This window comes from Myodes glareolus, chromosome 18 (genome assembly GCF_982192425.1).
Source record: "Myodes glareolus chromosome 18, mMyoGla1.1, whole genome shotgun sequence".
Classification (NCBI taxonomy): Eukaryota; Metazoa; Chordata; class Mammalia; order Rodentia; family Cricetidae; genus Myodes; species Myodes glareolus.
In genome coordinates this window covers 38,883,977-38,898,304 of record NC_142043.1, presented here as the reverse complement: position 1 = coordinate 38,898,304, position 14,328 = coordinate 38,883,977, and the positions used below count along the sequence as shown (strand labels likewise).

At 45.5% G+C, this 14,328-nt stretch overlaps 1 protein-coding gene across 3 annotated transcripts in view; it reads right to left on the bottom strand.

The window, feature by feature from the left end:
* The window catches only part of Il36r (interleukin 36 receptor), a 41,635-nt gene extending 34,020 nt beyond the window's left edge, over nucleotides 1-7,615 (bottom strand). The window contains exons 1-5 of one of the 3 annotated variants that reach the window (XM_085679610.2): nucleotides 7,415-7,615; nucleotides 5,964-6,090; nucleotides 5,230-5,299; nucleotides 4,215-4,449; nucleotides 2,960-3,155 (exon numbers count right to left, since the gene is read on the bottom strand). In XM_085679610.2, coding sequence (XP_085535736.2) covers nucleotides 2,960-3,155; nucleotides 4,215-4,449; nucleotides 5,230-5,293 — 495 coding nt within the window. In that variant the 5' untranslated portion in view covers nucleotides 5,294-5,299; nucleotides 5,964-6,090; nucleotides 7,415-7,615. Of the gene's footprint in view, nucleotides 1-2,959; nucleotides 3,156-4,214; nucleotides 4,450-5,229; nucleotides 5,300-5,832; nucleotides 6,302-7,414 lie in introns of those variants that run through there. The other 2 variants (XM_048430222.3, XM_085679611.2) reach the window with 2 other exon arrangements.
* Between the last annotated feature and the right edge of the window lie 6,713 nt (nucleotides 7,616-14,328).

Here is a 14,328-nt window from a genome sequence, read left to right as displayed (position 1 = left end):
ACTCACACTAATAAAATTTATGAGATGTTAGTTGGACACATATATACCATAAATAATTATTCGAGGGGTTGGAGACACAGCTCTGTGTAAGGGTTAAGAGCACCTATTGCTCTTTCGGGGGACCTGATTCAGTTCCCAGCTCCTGCAGGTGAACACACACAGCATTTGTAGCTCCAGTTCCGGGGGATCTGATACGCTCTTCTGGTCTCTATGGTCACTGCATGTGGAATACACACAGACAGTCAAAATCCTGACACACAGAAATGGAAAACAAAGAAATCTTTGAAAAATGATTCCAGAGATCACACAAGCTCAGAGATACTGATTAGACCATACATGAAGAGAAAATTCAATGTGTGGAGAAGTTCTAGAAGAATATTGATTAGGCATAGTATTGCTGTTTAAATGACAGGAAATGAAAAGCAGCAGCTACGGTAGCATATAAGCCAAAACTCGTCTAGAAAGGAGTTAAAACACGGCGGTCTTTCATTTCCTCAGAAGATGATAAAATACTATCTCATATCGAGCAATAATTCACGGCTGACTGGGGATGAAGTAACCAGCCAATAATTGTTGAAGATGTCCACTATGAAATTTGCAGAAGTAAAGATGATTAACAAATGCTTGGGTTTAAAAAAGTAAGAAGACGAAAGGGAATAATTTTTAAACCAGAATGGTAAATGACAACCACCAACATCGGGGGTTCAGAGGTAGCACGTGAGGAAGCACAGAAACCATGGGGAGTAAAAATCCAGCCTAGAGCTTTTAGAGGCCCAGACACCTGCTGCTGAAAATAAACGTGCCCTAACAGTAAACAAATACAGAAGGTGAAGAGCAAAAATACACGAGAGAGCCCGCATCGCACCAGCTACCACACAAAACCTGCTGCTGTTGTACTAACACCAAAGGGAGGCAAATCTCAAGAAAAAAAGGGCACACTGCAGAAGCTCACTGCAGCAGGCAGCCAAGCAGCTTAACATAGTTCTGCAAATAACATCTCAAGAGTGTAGCACAAACATTAATAAAGTCAAACGTATAGCACAGACATTAATGAAGTCAAATATATAGCAAAATCAATGATCCCACTAAGGTGTGTTAACAAGTCTAAGTTAAACTAAAAGAGAACGGGGGAGGATAAGCATGCTGACTTGTAGAACTCAACCGCACAAGCTCCAAGGTCAGTGTCTGTGTTCTCTTCAGTACCTAAGAAACATCGACAGAAGTTGAACCTATGCTGGCCCCAAAAGCCAGCCTTTAATTCCAAAGTTCTGAAATTATAGAACGGACCCTCTGTTGTACTGCTTTACCTCACAATCAGAAATATTACCTTGAAAAATACTCAAGCCACGACATGTGTGAATTAAGCAACCCTTCAAAAACATCTCAAACCAAAGAAGAAAGCAGAGGGAAAAAGGAATGGTCTGAGCGGGATGGTCCGAGAGTGATAGGTGAAAACCTGTAGAAATCGACCGAGATGCAGTTTCAAAGGAAGGCACCCCTTAAATCTGTGTGTTAGAAACCCGTGCTTAATGATAGATGAGTCTGTCTCACAGTGTTCATAACATAATAGCAGATTAAAACCAAAAATCAAATAAAGTCACGGGAAGAGCTAGACAAGAACAGAATTTGATGAAGCCAAACAAGAACAAACTAGTACGAGAAGATTTATAAGGAATGCAGTTAGGATTTGAAAACATCTATAAAACTGATGAACTTCTGACAAGAATAATGAACCAAGACACAAAAAAAAGAAAGTGGGGCTACCAGACACTGGCAATTAGTTTCTATGAACATTAAAAAGAACACAGAAGTATATTTTAGTAATGTCATCTTAACATATCAAATCAAAATTTCTAAATGAGCATAACATTATAGGATGAATAGTTCCTTAGAACTGCATATGGCACTACAAACTTGTCCTCAGAGAAAGTCCAAGTCCTGGGTGATGTCACTACTGATGTCCACACGTGTGCAATAGGAGAGCTAATGGGATCCTTCTAGAAGTCTGAAGCCTTTCTAGAGTAAAGAAAACTGAAATTTCACTCTACTGACTTTACAGAGCTAATCCGTCCATGTATTACAATCTGACATAGATATAACACAGGCAACAAGAGCCCGGAACAGCAGCATGCGTGTTACAAAAACAAAACTCTAGAAAAAAAAAAATTCTAGCAAGTTAAATGTGATGGTGTTTACATGCCATGCTGAGGGATTCCCAGAATGGAAGACATGGTAAGATCCAAAATCCAGAAAAGAGAAAAATAAGATAGTTGAATAATCCTGTCACCCCAGAACAAACGAGAGGAAGGGATCAACAGATGAAAACCCATAAAGGAAACTCAGGACCCAAGTGGCTGGACCGGGGACTAAGAAGCAAGCAAAGGGACCTGAGCTCCTGTGTCAAACTGTAGCTCATCTGTCAAGACAAAGTCAAGGCTGGAGTGAAAACAAGAGGAAGATGCGCATGAGAAACTCCACATTTCAACGGGGAGCGGCTAAGATATAAATGCTAACTTCCAAATGCAGCATTATACGAGGCTATGACAGGAACTGAGAGTGGTAGCCAGCTTCCGGGGCCCTGTGCGGTCAGTAACACGGAGCAGGGATGGCGGGAGTGTTTCTTAGGAGTGATTTCATATAATTCATAATTTTCAAAGCACCGGGACATCAGAGTCATTCAAACAAACCAATGTGAATGAAGAACGATAGCAAGGAGAGCCTGAAAATGGACAACTGGGGAAACAGAGAAGCTAGAACAGTATTACAAAATAATAACAACCATAACTTTAAAATAATTATCAGGGCCACTACCACTTGTTGACTTAGACATACAAAATACCAAATATGTCCTGCTGGACTCAGTTTTCCCTCGAAAAGAAAGTGGGTTTTATAGAAGAGGAGAAAACAGCACCAACCGAGGTTTTTTGCTTTTCTTGCTTTTTAGTTTGTTTGTTTTTACCTTATACCACTTTATTGAATCCAAAACACAACTGTCTGGGAAGTCGAGATAGCACGTCAGACTGCCTGATTTTCCCATGGGTAATGACTGTTTATATTCATTCGGTGGACTTATCGGACTCTCCGTAGAAGAATCACACCAAGGTTTTCTAAAAACGGTTAGGTTTACAGCTATTCGGTAACAACTGTGGCCATCCCTATAAGAAAACAGCGGGTTGAACCCAAAGAATTCTTAGGCAATCTCAGTATTCGATAAGTCATTTTCATATCTTTTCTAATTACTTTCTAGACATCGTATGAAATAACAACAGCCCACAAACCATGCGTTACCCAAGGATAAGGATTGTTTGTTCTGTACCAACAGTGGCATCGCATTCAGCGTGGCCCAGGAGGCGCCGGTGAACACCATGGGGCTCGGGCACCATTTCTTTGAAAAGACTGGACAATGTTTACACTGCATACACTCGTTGCAGCCCCCAAAGTCACCTACAATTACTCACGAAGAAGCATCTGATAAATCAGAGGAATGGTGAGATGTAAAATGACCGTCTGTGGTCCTTAAAAATGACAACAGTGTGGAAATCAGATTAATGGATATTAAAGGTGTATGGAGCACGCCCAATCTACAGGCGGGAAACCCAAGGTTTGGAGAGATGGCATAGTTTGTTGTGGCCAAGCAAGCTATCGTGGGAGTCACAGAATTAGACCTCTCTGGCGAAGTGTGGTTTACAGGTGGGTTTCACTGACATCTCCCAGGCTTTCTGCCTTTTGAATGCCTGCTTTAAGCAGGTTCCTTACAAAAAGGTTTTGAAGGGGGCTCGTTTTGATCTGGATCTGCCAGTTGTCCTAAAACTTGCGACATTCTGAGGCAATGCAGCGATAGTATTGATACAAGCACACTTTGTAAGTGGGCCTGGCCTGAAACATCATTTCAATGAACAGATGCAACTTGTGCTTCAAAACTGATTCATAAATCTGTTCTGCCTTCAAATGTGCTCGCTGGGAGTCACCTCATGGCAGTTGGAAGCCATCCTGTATTTTGCCTCAATGCACTTTGCCTGGATACACATTCTTGTGGGTTGTGGTGGCTCGCATCTGTCGTTTTAGTATTTTAGGGGCTTGGGTAAGTTGGAAACTGGGCTAGGCTATATAACATGTCTCAAAAACGAAGGTTAATGATACCCACTTTCTTAATGGATATAGATGGCAACGGAGAGGGAAGCTTGTGAACTGGTTCTCCTTTCACCAGGACTCACCGTATAACACACTGGTAGATGCCCGAGTCCCCCTCTTCCAAGGGAAGGAACAAGATCCAGGTCCGGTCCTGGTGATTCCTAAGCTGTCTGTTGTTGGATACCGGGTTTTGGTTGGGTATTTTGTGCCATGTCACATTGACTGCCCCATTTGTTACTGAAGGGTAAGTACAATTGAAAGCAAAAGGCCGCCCCTCTGAAATGACCTCAGGGTACACATCCGCATCCTTACACGTGCCTAGGGAAAGAAAGGAATGCAGAAGAAATACCATAAAAGGAAACTGGTGTCGTTATTCACTTTAGAAAACATCTTGTTCTGGGCAATGAGAATTTTTATTTGGAAGTTTCTCAAAACTAACCCAGATGTTTAGAAGCATAATGCTAAGGCCTTCAAATGTATCATGAAGATAGGCCTTCCACAAGCCCCTCCACAAAACCACCACTTCCCTTTCCCTTTATCCTTCTATCCGTCTGCTCTTGGGTATCCATCCCCCATCCTCCTCCCTACAGCACCAGCCCATCCTGGTCGTTTTTTCTCCCTGTACTTTCTTTCAGTCTGTTACTGACTTGAATAAGAGACACGCTCATCCCACAGAGGATGGTTTGAAAGACACCTTTCTTTTAAAGCCCATTTCTACCAAGTTAGTTTTTCTTAGATATTTGTTCGGTCTCTGGTAGCTTTTTACCATAAAATAACCCGCTATACGAAATAGATGCCACTAGTAATCCACCCTCTTAAACGTTGGAATTGGGTCCACAGGTATTTGCGGACTTCTCCATAACACCTGCTAGTCCAAAGTTCCAAGGTGACATTTGGGATTGAGCCTCCAAGAACTTGGAAATAAACTTTTTCTACCCTATTTTTTGGACTCTCCCTACCAGATTATCTGGAGGAAAGAGTGATTAGCAAGGCTGGGGCTTAATTGATGCCCTGAAGGTAGGTCAGAGGTCTGGAGACAGTGACAATGTTGCCCACAAGTCGACAGGGCTCTGGGACCCAATGACTCACAGAACGTACCTGCTTTCACAAAAAGGGGAAACGCGAAAGACAGCCCACAGAGCATCAAGGACAGCATCCCCATTTTGGGCTACAGGAGGAAAAGAAGATGATGGGAGAAATTAAGGGGTGCAGCTGTGTTGGGCGCACCTTCCCAAAAACATCAAAGCTCAGATTTCTGAGAACCCAGCCCTCCAGGCGTGACTGTCCCCACCCTCATTCCATAGCGCTTTTCTGTGCCAGCCTTCAGAATCCAGGAAACTCAGACTGAGTGGAGGGGACTGGTGCGAGAGGTTGGGGGACAGGACGCAGATGTAGTGACATTGTTGTGCCACTTAGAGCCTCCCACCGCAGCGAGAGCAAGCTGTGGACCCGCGCAGCGTAAGCCTGAGATCCGCCTGTGTCCACGGAGCTTCCCGGAAATCCCAGACTCCCGCTGGCCAAGCAGTGGTCGCAGGTCCATCTGGGCAGGGCGGGTAGGAAGCGGAGAGAATGACCCAAGCCTGAGGACCCCAGTTCACTTTCAGTCCCCTGGGCGGGGACAGTCGCCAAATCGCCCCAATAGGATCGCGGGCTCTGCCCCAAGAGGCGTGCGGGAGGTGGGGGGAGGGAAGGGCACTCCACCTGCCTATGGGGTCGCAGAGCGCAGGGTCTCCTGGAGCAGAGCGGGAACCCCGCCAGGGACCCGATCCTGGTCTGTCGCCGTATTCCGCAGCCTGGGCATCACCTCTCCACCTCGGGCGGAGCAGACTCACCTTTCCGAAGTGGAGCAGGACAGAAAAAACCCAGCCCTAGAGAGCCGTTCAGTCGTTTTCTTGCCTGATTCCAAGCTAACACGTTCATGTATCAGGAATGTCGGTTTAAATCTGCTCCAGATGATCGCTTAAAAAAAAAGAAAAAGAAAAAAAAAAGCTTTTCTTTCCAACCCTATTTGAGTGGTTCTCACATGCGCAGCACTGCCCTAATATGGACTATCCCAGCAGTGGAAGCCGTTTCACATGGCTTCTGTGGAATGGCATGAACCCTCTGACGTCGTGCTAGCAGTTCTGTACAGCAGATTTCCCACAGGTTGAGCACCGCTCCTGTCTAAACTCGCTTTAAAGCGCTGCTCACCAGCACCTGTTGTCCCAAAGGCACTGGAGATAACACACACACACACACACACACACACACACACACACACACACACACATCGGGCACTGATATGAGGAAAAAGACGGCAAATGCAATCAGCCCACCAGCTTCTTAGCCGGACATTACTAAGTGGTCTTTGTGGAGTTAGGGACAGTGGAACACTCAAAAAAAAAAAAAATAGGTGAGCCGCTGCCAAGTCCTGTGCCTTGCCAGAAGCACCACCTGAGACTTACATTTCCGGGATGATCTCCATGCCCAATAAGTTTTTTTGGTTTAAGAATCAACCTCTCTGGGCTTGGAAGACGGAATAAATGTGAAGATTGTGTGCTTTTCCATAAAGAACATGGTGTTAAGCAAAATAAGAAACGGAAGAAATAGGCACTACAGGTTCTGCCAATATGGAAGTTACACAAAAAGAAAGTGATTTCTGGGTAGATGGAAGGAGCCGGTAAGAGGAGGCTGGACCGAATCCCAGTAATGTAAACAATTAACACAGAACTGATGAAAATTTTTAAAATGAAAATGTGAAACTATAACATGTTTGCCTGCAGAATCTCCCAGAGAAACAGGAAGGAAGTGAACGTGTGCTTGCCGAGATCTGAAGGACAACTTTGTGATAGCCAGAAGAAACCTTGCTTTAGTAGGAACCTTTAGTAGGAACTGGCCGAATTCAGTTTCTTCCCTTCTCCTCTCTGCTTTTCACTGTCATGGTTTTCCGTTTAAATATGTGCCACACAGTTGTTACGCGTGACATAATTCCAAACAAGTCATGTCACGTAAGCAACAGACAAGGAAGAAATCTCCCGGTTTCCTGTGACTATCAACCATGGCCAAACTGTCATCTTAAATTGGATGCTTATTCTACCTCCTCCCCAATTAGTGTGTGTGTGTGTGTGTGTGTGTGTGTGTGGGGGAGAGAGAGAGAGAGAGAGAGAGAGAGAGAGAGAGAGAGAGAGAGAGAGGAGAGGAGGGAGGAAGGGAAGGAGAGAGTTTCTTAAGTAATATAAGGTATTCTTGTGTAGGTTTTCTTAACCACTATAAAATTTGCTACATTGCATACCCTACAACTTACGTTTTCATAGAAGCATTGAAGTTGTGGTATTTAAACGTTCCAGGTGTTTTCCTTCTTAATGCAGGCTTGTTGTATAGCATCCCGTTGTATGAGCATGCGCCACTTACACGTCCCTCTCCTTTGGCCATTTTGTTGTCCCGACTTTACATTTTGCTCCTTATCCAAAGAAATGTTGTTGTGTTGATTCTGGCCGTGTCCGCTTGCATGTCTGAGAGCAGTTCCGGATTATTAAATGAGTGTGTCTTCATCTGCATTGGCAAGCCTCTAATTGTTTCCATGATAGCATTCTCTAGAAAAGGATTTCATTGCCTTGCGATCTTGGCAAACACTGAACACATTCCCGACGTGCCCAATGACACACTGAGAGCTGGAAACACAGCTCCGAGAGATGGGCCCTTCTATTGCTTGCAGTCATTATTAATGGTAAAGGATGTTCAACTATCAAGAAGCACATATGATACCAAGTCCAGTGAAAAGATAGAAAGGGTGTCATGGTCATAGCCTTGCTCCTAAGCAGTAGCCTGCAGCCGAGCCGATAGATGACTGGGAACAGAGCTCTCCTTATATTTTTTAAGGTTTATTTTTAATTATGCATGTGAGTGCCGGTGGCCATGGGTCTGGAAGAGGGCATCAGATCCCAGGAGCGCCCCCCTCCCATGCCGGAGGGACAGCTCAGAAATGAAGAGTGCACACAACTGTTGCAGAGGATCAGAGTCCGGTTCCCAGAGACTGCATCAGGTAGCTCACTACCACCTGTAATTCCAGAGGCTAGAGAGAGAAGATCAGAAAGTCTGGGATCAGGAGGTCTTGTACAAGCTACATCTTCTATCATGCAAGCTTATTAAAAAGCACAGCATCATATCTACTTTTCCAGGGGAGAAATGGGTGGTCGGAAGGAGCTATCCCAAAGTGGAACGAAGTCAGCAGGAAGCTAATCAAACATGTTGCACAAGAGGAACACAGGGTATCTCAAGAACCTTACAAGCCAAGCACATGGTGGCCTCGGAACTGATAACCAGTAGGTCCACACTGTGGGAGGAGTTGGGTTCTCTGGATCTAAAACTACAGCTCCCCCAGGGTCCTGGCCCTAAGCCACTACTGGCTCAGCCAAGTATATTCCTGGTTTAGAAAAGGAGTTTTGTTCCTTCTCCGTGCATCAGGCCTCAGGGAAAGTCTCGGTTGATCAGTCAGTTAAACTATCAACAAATACCCACGGAAGATGTTCCCTTGTTGGGGCCTTTTTGGGAAATATATGCTTGTGGACATTAGTTCACTCGCTTGTAGCCTGTGTTTTCCAAAGACGTACCCCAATAAATCAGGAAGATCCCTTGTGAAAAACTCTTAGTAAGAGGTGGGGTCATAGGGCCCCAGTCAGGGGACTCCTGAACAGTCTAAGAAATAGGTGAAGTGACCGGGTTTGCCAGTGATGATGAATATTAACATCTGGAGACATATTTCGGGTCTGGACCGATGTCTCAGTTCTTTCTCAATTTCAGTCTAACATATGAAATTTAGAGAGCCACAAGCCACACATTAGAGCAGAACCTAAAGGCTGGATGTCTGTTGAGTGGAATGGCAAATCCTGATTTTAGACAAGGCACTGCCTGGTATAATAACCAGCATTATATGATCCACTAATACAGAGCTTAATGGATTTCCTGTTTGCATTCATGCCCATGAACACACACCTTCAGAAGTTCTTCAGCTTGTGCTAGAAGGAATTCACTACCTCCGAGAGATCCCACTCCAAACTAAAGTCCTATTAGCACATCACTTCCCCTATAGAAAAAGGAAGTCTTGCTGCGTGACTTCAGTTAGGGACTCTTGTTCCATCCTCCAAGTCGGTAGAAAGAGGAACCAAGTTTGTCAGAGGGATGTGCATCTAATGTTGCTGCCATTCCTCAAAGATCCTCCTTTCCAGAACAAGAAACCAGGGGTAGAGGAGCGGAAAAGCCTTCAGGACCCTTGCTTTAGTAATGTCTCCTGGCCCTTCAAGCCTGAACAGCAGGGAACCATCCGTCCTGGCACTCTGTGGGTGACGCTCATAGTCACGGAGCCCGTGAGCTGCTTCCACCCAGCCCTACCATTGACAGCCCAAATGCTTTCCCGCTCTTGCTGCTCCTGGGCCATGTTTCCAAAGCACCTTTGGCATATTTCCTTATCAAAACTAAAGGGCTCACATTTATCTCTCCTCGATGTTATCTGAAGAAAGTGGGGGATGAGGAAGAGCAGCTCGCTATAGGGGAGTTAGGGTCCCTGCATCCTGTCTCAGCATCACTAATGAGGGCTGGCATGAACTGGAGCAAAGGCTGTCCCAAAGGCCACATCCTTACTTACAGATCAAGTTTTTAGACACATTAATACTCAACTGGAAAAAAAAAGTTCTTTTAAAAGGATATTGTTATTGGCCACCAAATTGGCAGTGATTTCCAGAGGAAGGCTTATTCCCACTGCTGCCCTGCATTGGAGAGAGTCATGCCAAGTCCCTGGGGAATGGCGTTAGTCAAGAACCTGAAGCACCCCTGCCCTTCTGCAACCACACCACGTAAATTCTCTGGAAGGGGAACAAAGTTATTTTTAGGAAGGGCGGTTTGCCATTTAGGCTGGGTATATTTAAAACCTGGGGAGGGAGGATCCAGATAGACAGAAACAGGAAAGTCAACCATTTGGCAGGCTTAATAACAACTTATAGAGCATTCTTCAAATGTAATAGCATGAACAAATATTTGGACTAAGTTTTTGTATGTATATGGATGTGGATATGTGTGTATGTATAGGGGTGTGTGTGTGTGGTGTGTGTGTGTGTGTGTGTGTGTGTGTGTGCAGGTGTGCACACGGCATGGTTCACATGTAGACGTCAGAGGATAACTTTTGGGAGTCGGTCCTTAACTTTCAACCTTTCCTTTTTAACATTATTTCATTTATTTATTTATTTAGCTATTAATATCATTATCTTTGCCATCTTGGATGGACTGGGGACAGGTGGGGATGGGAACAGAAGGGATCAGGCTGGGGGGAGGGATGGAGGAAGCGAGAACTGGGAGAGACTGCTGGAACTGCGGGGCATTGGGGAGATGAGGTAGAAACCCAGTGCAATGAAAACTCCCTGGAATCTATGAGGGTGACCCTAGAGAAGATGTCTAGTGATGGGGGGGGCTGGTAACCAGGCAAGGCTTCCACTTGAGGGACTGAGACACCAACCCAGCCACAAAGCCTTCTACCCGCAATTTGTCTTTGCCTGCAAGAGGTGCTGGGATAAAGGTAGCAGGTGGCGCAGAACTTGTGGGAGTGGCCAACCGATGATCTAATGTGAGACCCATGCCACAAGAGGGAGCCTATGCCTGACACTGCCTGGACGGCCAGTAGCCAGAGGTTGGATGTTCCAGAGACTTAGGATAGAACCAAACATGACTGGCAAAAAATGGTCAATGAAACGATTCCCCTAATGATATTCTGCTATACTCGTAGACTGGAGCCTAGCCTAATTGTCACCAGAGTGGCTTCATTCAGCAACTGGTGGGAGGAGATGTAGAGACCATCAGCCAAACACTAGGCTGAACTCAGAAAATTTGGTGGAAGAGTGAGAGGAAGAATTGTAGGAATCAGAGGGATCGAGGACACCAGGAAAACATGGCCCACAGACTAACCAGGGCTCATAGGGTCTCACAGAAACTAAAGCAACAACCAGGGAGCCTATATGGATTTGACCTAGGTCCTCTGTGTATATGTTAGAGTCGGGTTGTTTCGTGTACCTATGGGACCCCTAAGAGTGGGAGTGGGGGCTGTCCCTGTTTCTTTTGCCGGCTTTTGGGACCCTTATCCTCCTGCTGGGCTGCTTCATTCAGCCTTGATATGATGTATGTACCTAATCTTATGTAACTCGCTCGACATGTTTGGTTGGTATCCCTGGGAAACTGATTCATCTCTGAAGGGAAAAGGAAGAGAAGTGGATAAGGGGGGGAGAAGGGAGGTTGTTGGGGAGGGGCTGAGAGGAGAGGAGGGAGGGGGAAACTGTAGTCAAGATGGAATATATGAGAGAAGAAAAAAATCAATACATTTTAAAAATGAATTACCATGGCCACTGCCTAATAACTTTTCTCTCTCAATTTCTTGGGTGTGGGATGGGAGTCTGCGCATACTAGACAAGCATTCCAGGGTGGAGCCTTCCCTTCCAGTCACAATAACGCCACCTGATTTCTCTATGCCTTTTATGAACACTTAACCGATGACATCTGACAAAACGTGCTCCAAAGGATACGGTCAGACTACGTCAGTAGAGAATATAGGACATTTTTATCACACTGAGATGGTTAAGGGGAGCCCAGTGCTCACTTTGGCACTGGGCAGGTGTTAAACATTGTTAAAGCGTCATTGAAATCTGTTTAAAAACGACTATTGGTGTTCATGCTGGACTCTGAGATCTTGTTGTGAGCATTGTAAGCACTCCTGATGAGTTGCTTGCAGATAAGCAAAGCTATTTAGGAAGAGGCAATCTGACACCTAATTTGCTACTGTTAATCTTGCTGCTCTGGTTGCCTTCAGAAAATGGACTGCTGGTCCATTATAGCCAGCCTGACTATACTTAGGACAAGACAGACCATTTTGAACTCTCCTTGGATGCCTTGAGGGAGCGCCCTAAGATCTCTACTGAGTGTGCTGGCCTCAGCCAGACAATCCCAAACCATTGTTCTTGATTTATCCTTACTCTGGGCCTCATTGAACTCTGAAGAACAATGCGTCTTCTTCTTCTACCCAGAGAGGGAACATGTGCCCCAGTGGCCTCGTAGAGGGATTGCCATGCCATGTGTATAGGTGATATCGCCGTGAGCAACGTCTGAAGAACCCCCATTTGCCTGTGTGTGCTGCGATTGCTACAAAAACGCTTTCCTCCCTAGCTAATCATTCTGTCCAGACTCGCTTTGTATCTGGGAGGGGACACCGTCCTGCTGCCCTTTAGTTGCAACACTACATCAGTGGAAGGGCTCTCCTGCGTGGTCTCTTCTTGCCAACCTAAGAACGGGCTGAGCCGGTTACATGAATTAGAGAGCAGCAGAGACAGCTGAGCAGTAATCAGGCTAGGTAGGCACTGAAAATGGCAGGGCAGCTGTCTGCCCGCAGGGAGAGGAGCTAGTGACAGGACCAGCCGCAGAAGTGCAGAGGGGCTTGGCTGCCTAGCTGCTGGAGAGGAGGAGAGAGATGACTTTTCCTGTAACTTTTCCCCTTCCCTAAAACTTGTTTAGGCACATGCACGTGAGCATTCCCCCCCTCTCACACACACGTACACACACACACACACACACACACACACACACACACATCTAAATTCATTCATTTTCCCGTGACTTCATTTTTCTCTAGAACTGAGTGGGATTCCCTTCTTAAAATGTGAACTACGTATTTATATCCATCCACCTATTGGTGAACAACTGTGAACTACGTATTTATATCCATCCACCTATTGGTGAACAACTAGGTTGGCTCCGTTTCCTTGCTATAGTGAATGGAGCAGCGATGAACACGGGGGTTCAAATACCTCTATAGAAAGGTACAAAGTTCTCTGGACCAATGCCCTGGAATGAAATAGCTGGGTCATGGAAGAGTTCTATTTTTTAAATCTTAGGAACCTCCAAACTGATTTCCGTCATGACTCTATTAACTTCTGTTCCCAGCAGTGGGGAATAAGGTTTTCCTCAAGTTCTTTTCAACCCTTGTCAGATTTGTTGATGTAAGCCATTCTGACTGAGGTGAGATCCTATCTCAAAGCAGTTTTAATTTGCACTTCTCTGGTGACTAGGGATGTTGAGCACTTTAAAACATACTTATTGGCCATTTGTGTTCCCTTTTCTGAAATCTAGCGATTCCATTATTAATCATTTGTTGATTGGCCATTTGGGCTTTTTGGTGTTTACTTTCGGCAACTCATTTTAACGTCTGGAGATTAGCCCATGACTCTTAGTGTGAGGGAAACACAGTTCTTCAGAAGCAATCAAGCAGAATGGGGAACTCTGTTTCACTATTAAAAGTATTCAAGGGAGACAGCCACTGTCCCCAGCCCTCAAGGTAAACAGGGTGCTGCGTCTTACTTAGGCTCAGTGAGCAAGCAAGATGGCTGAGTGGAGAGAGAGAGAGAGAGAGAGAGAGAGAGAGAGAGAGAGAGGAAGAGAGAGAGAGAGGAGAGGAGGAGGAGGAGGAGGAGGAGGAGGAGGAGGAGGAGGAGGAGGAGGAAGAGCCAGGGCAGAAAAACAGAGGCAGAGTTCCAAGTGAGCTGGAAATAATCCCTTTCATCAGGTAAGTCTGAGGGGGTGTTATCAAGACCTGCTGAGTGACAGAAAACCTGTAAGCCCCCAGACGCTTCCTAGACCAGGAAACAAAGCCCAGAGGACACTCACAATCACTTCTCGGTAAAAGGTCCTTTAAAAGGTTGAGTAAACATGGCTCCCAGCAGGTTGAGCTCAGCAGGAGTCAACCGGATCCTTCCAGCCTGGAGTCTAGTCATACAGGCCGAACTGGTCGAACAGCTCCACAGCTCAGAGAGTTTCACCTTCAGCTTGAAGATGAATGAATGTGCAGGAATCAGACCCTTGAATCTGCCAAGCCTTCCTCAGCAGACCTCCTGAGCAACCTGGCTAAGAGGAGCGCGCCTTTGCTTGAAAGATTCGTGCTCACTTTCAAGTGCCACCCATTTCCTGGACCGTTTTCCTTCTCTAAAACTTATTTGGGCACACAAACACACACTCACCTCCTCCCTACACACAGGGAGGCCTTGATTCTGTTTATAAAATAAATATCATTACACTGCCAAGTGCCTCCCCCCCACCCATCTTGCATGCGGTTACTTTGTATACGGTTTCCACTCCCATGTGTTCTTGTTGTGTAATCATTCCTTTCTATGCTTTATTTCCGTGCACATGAGA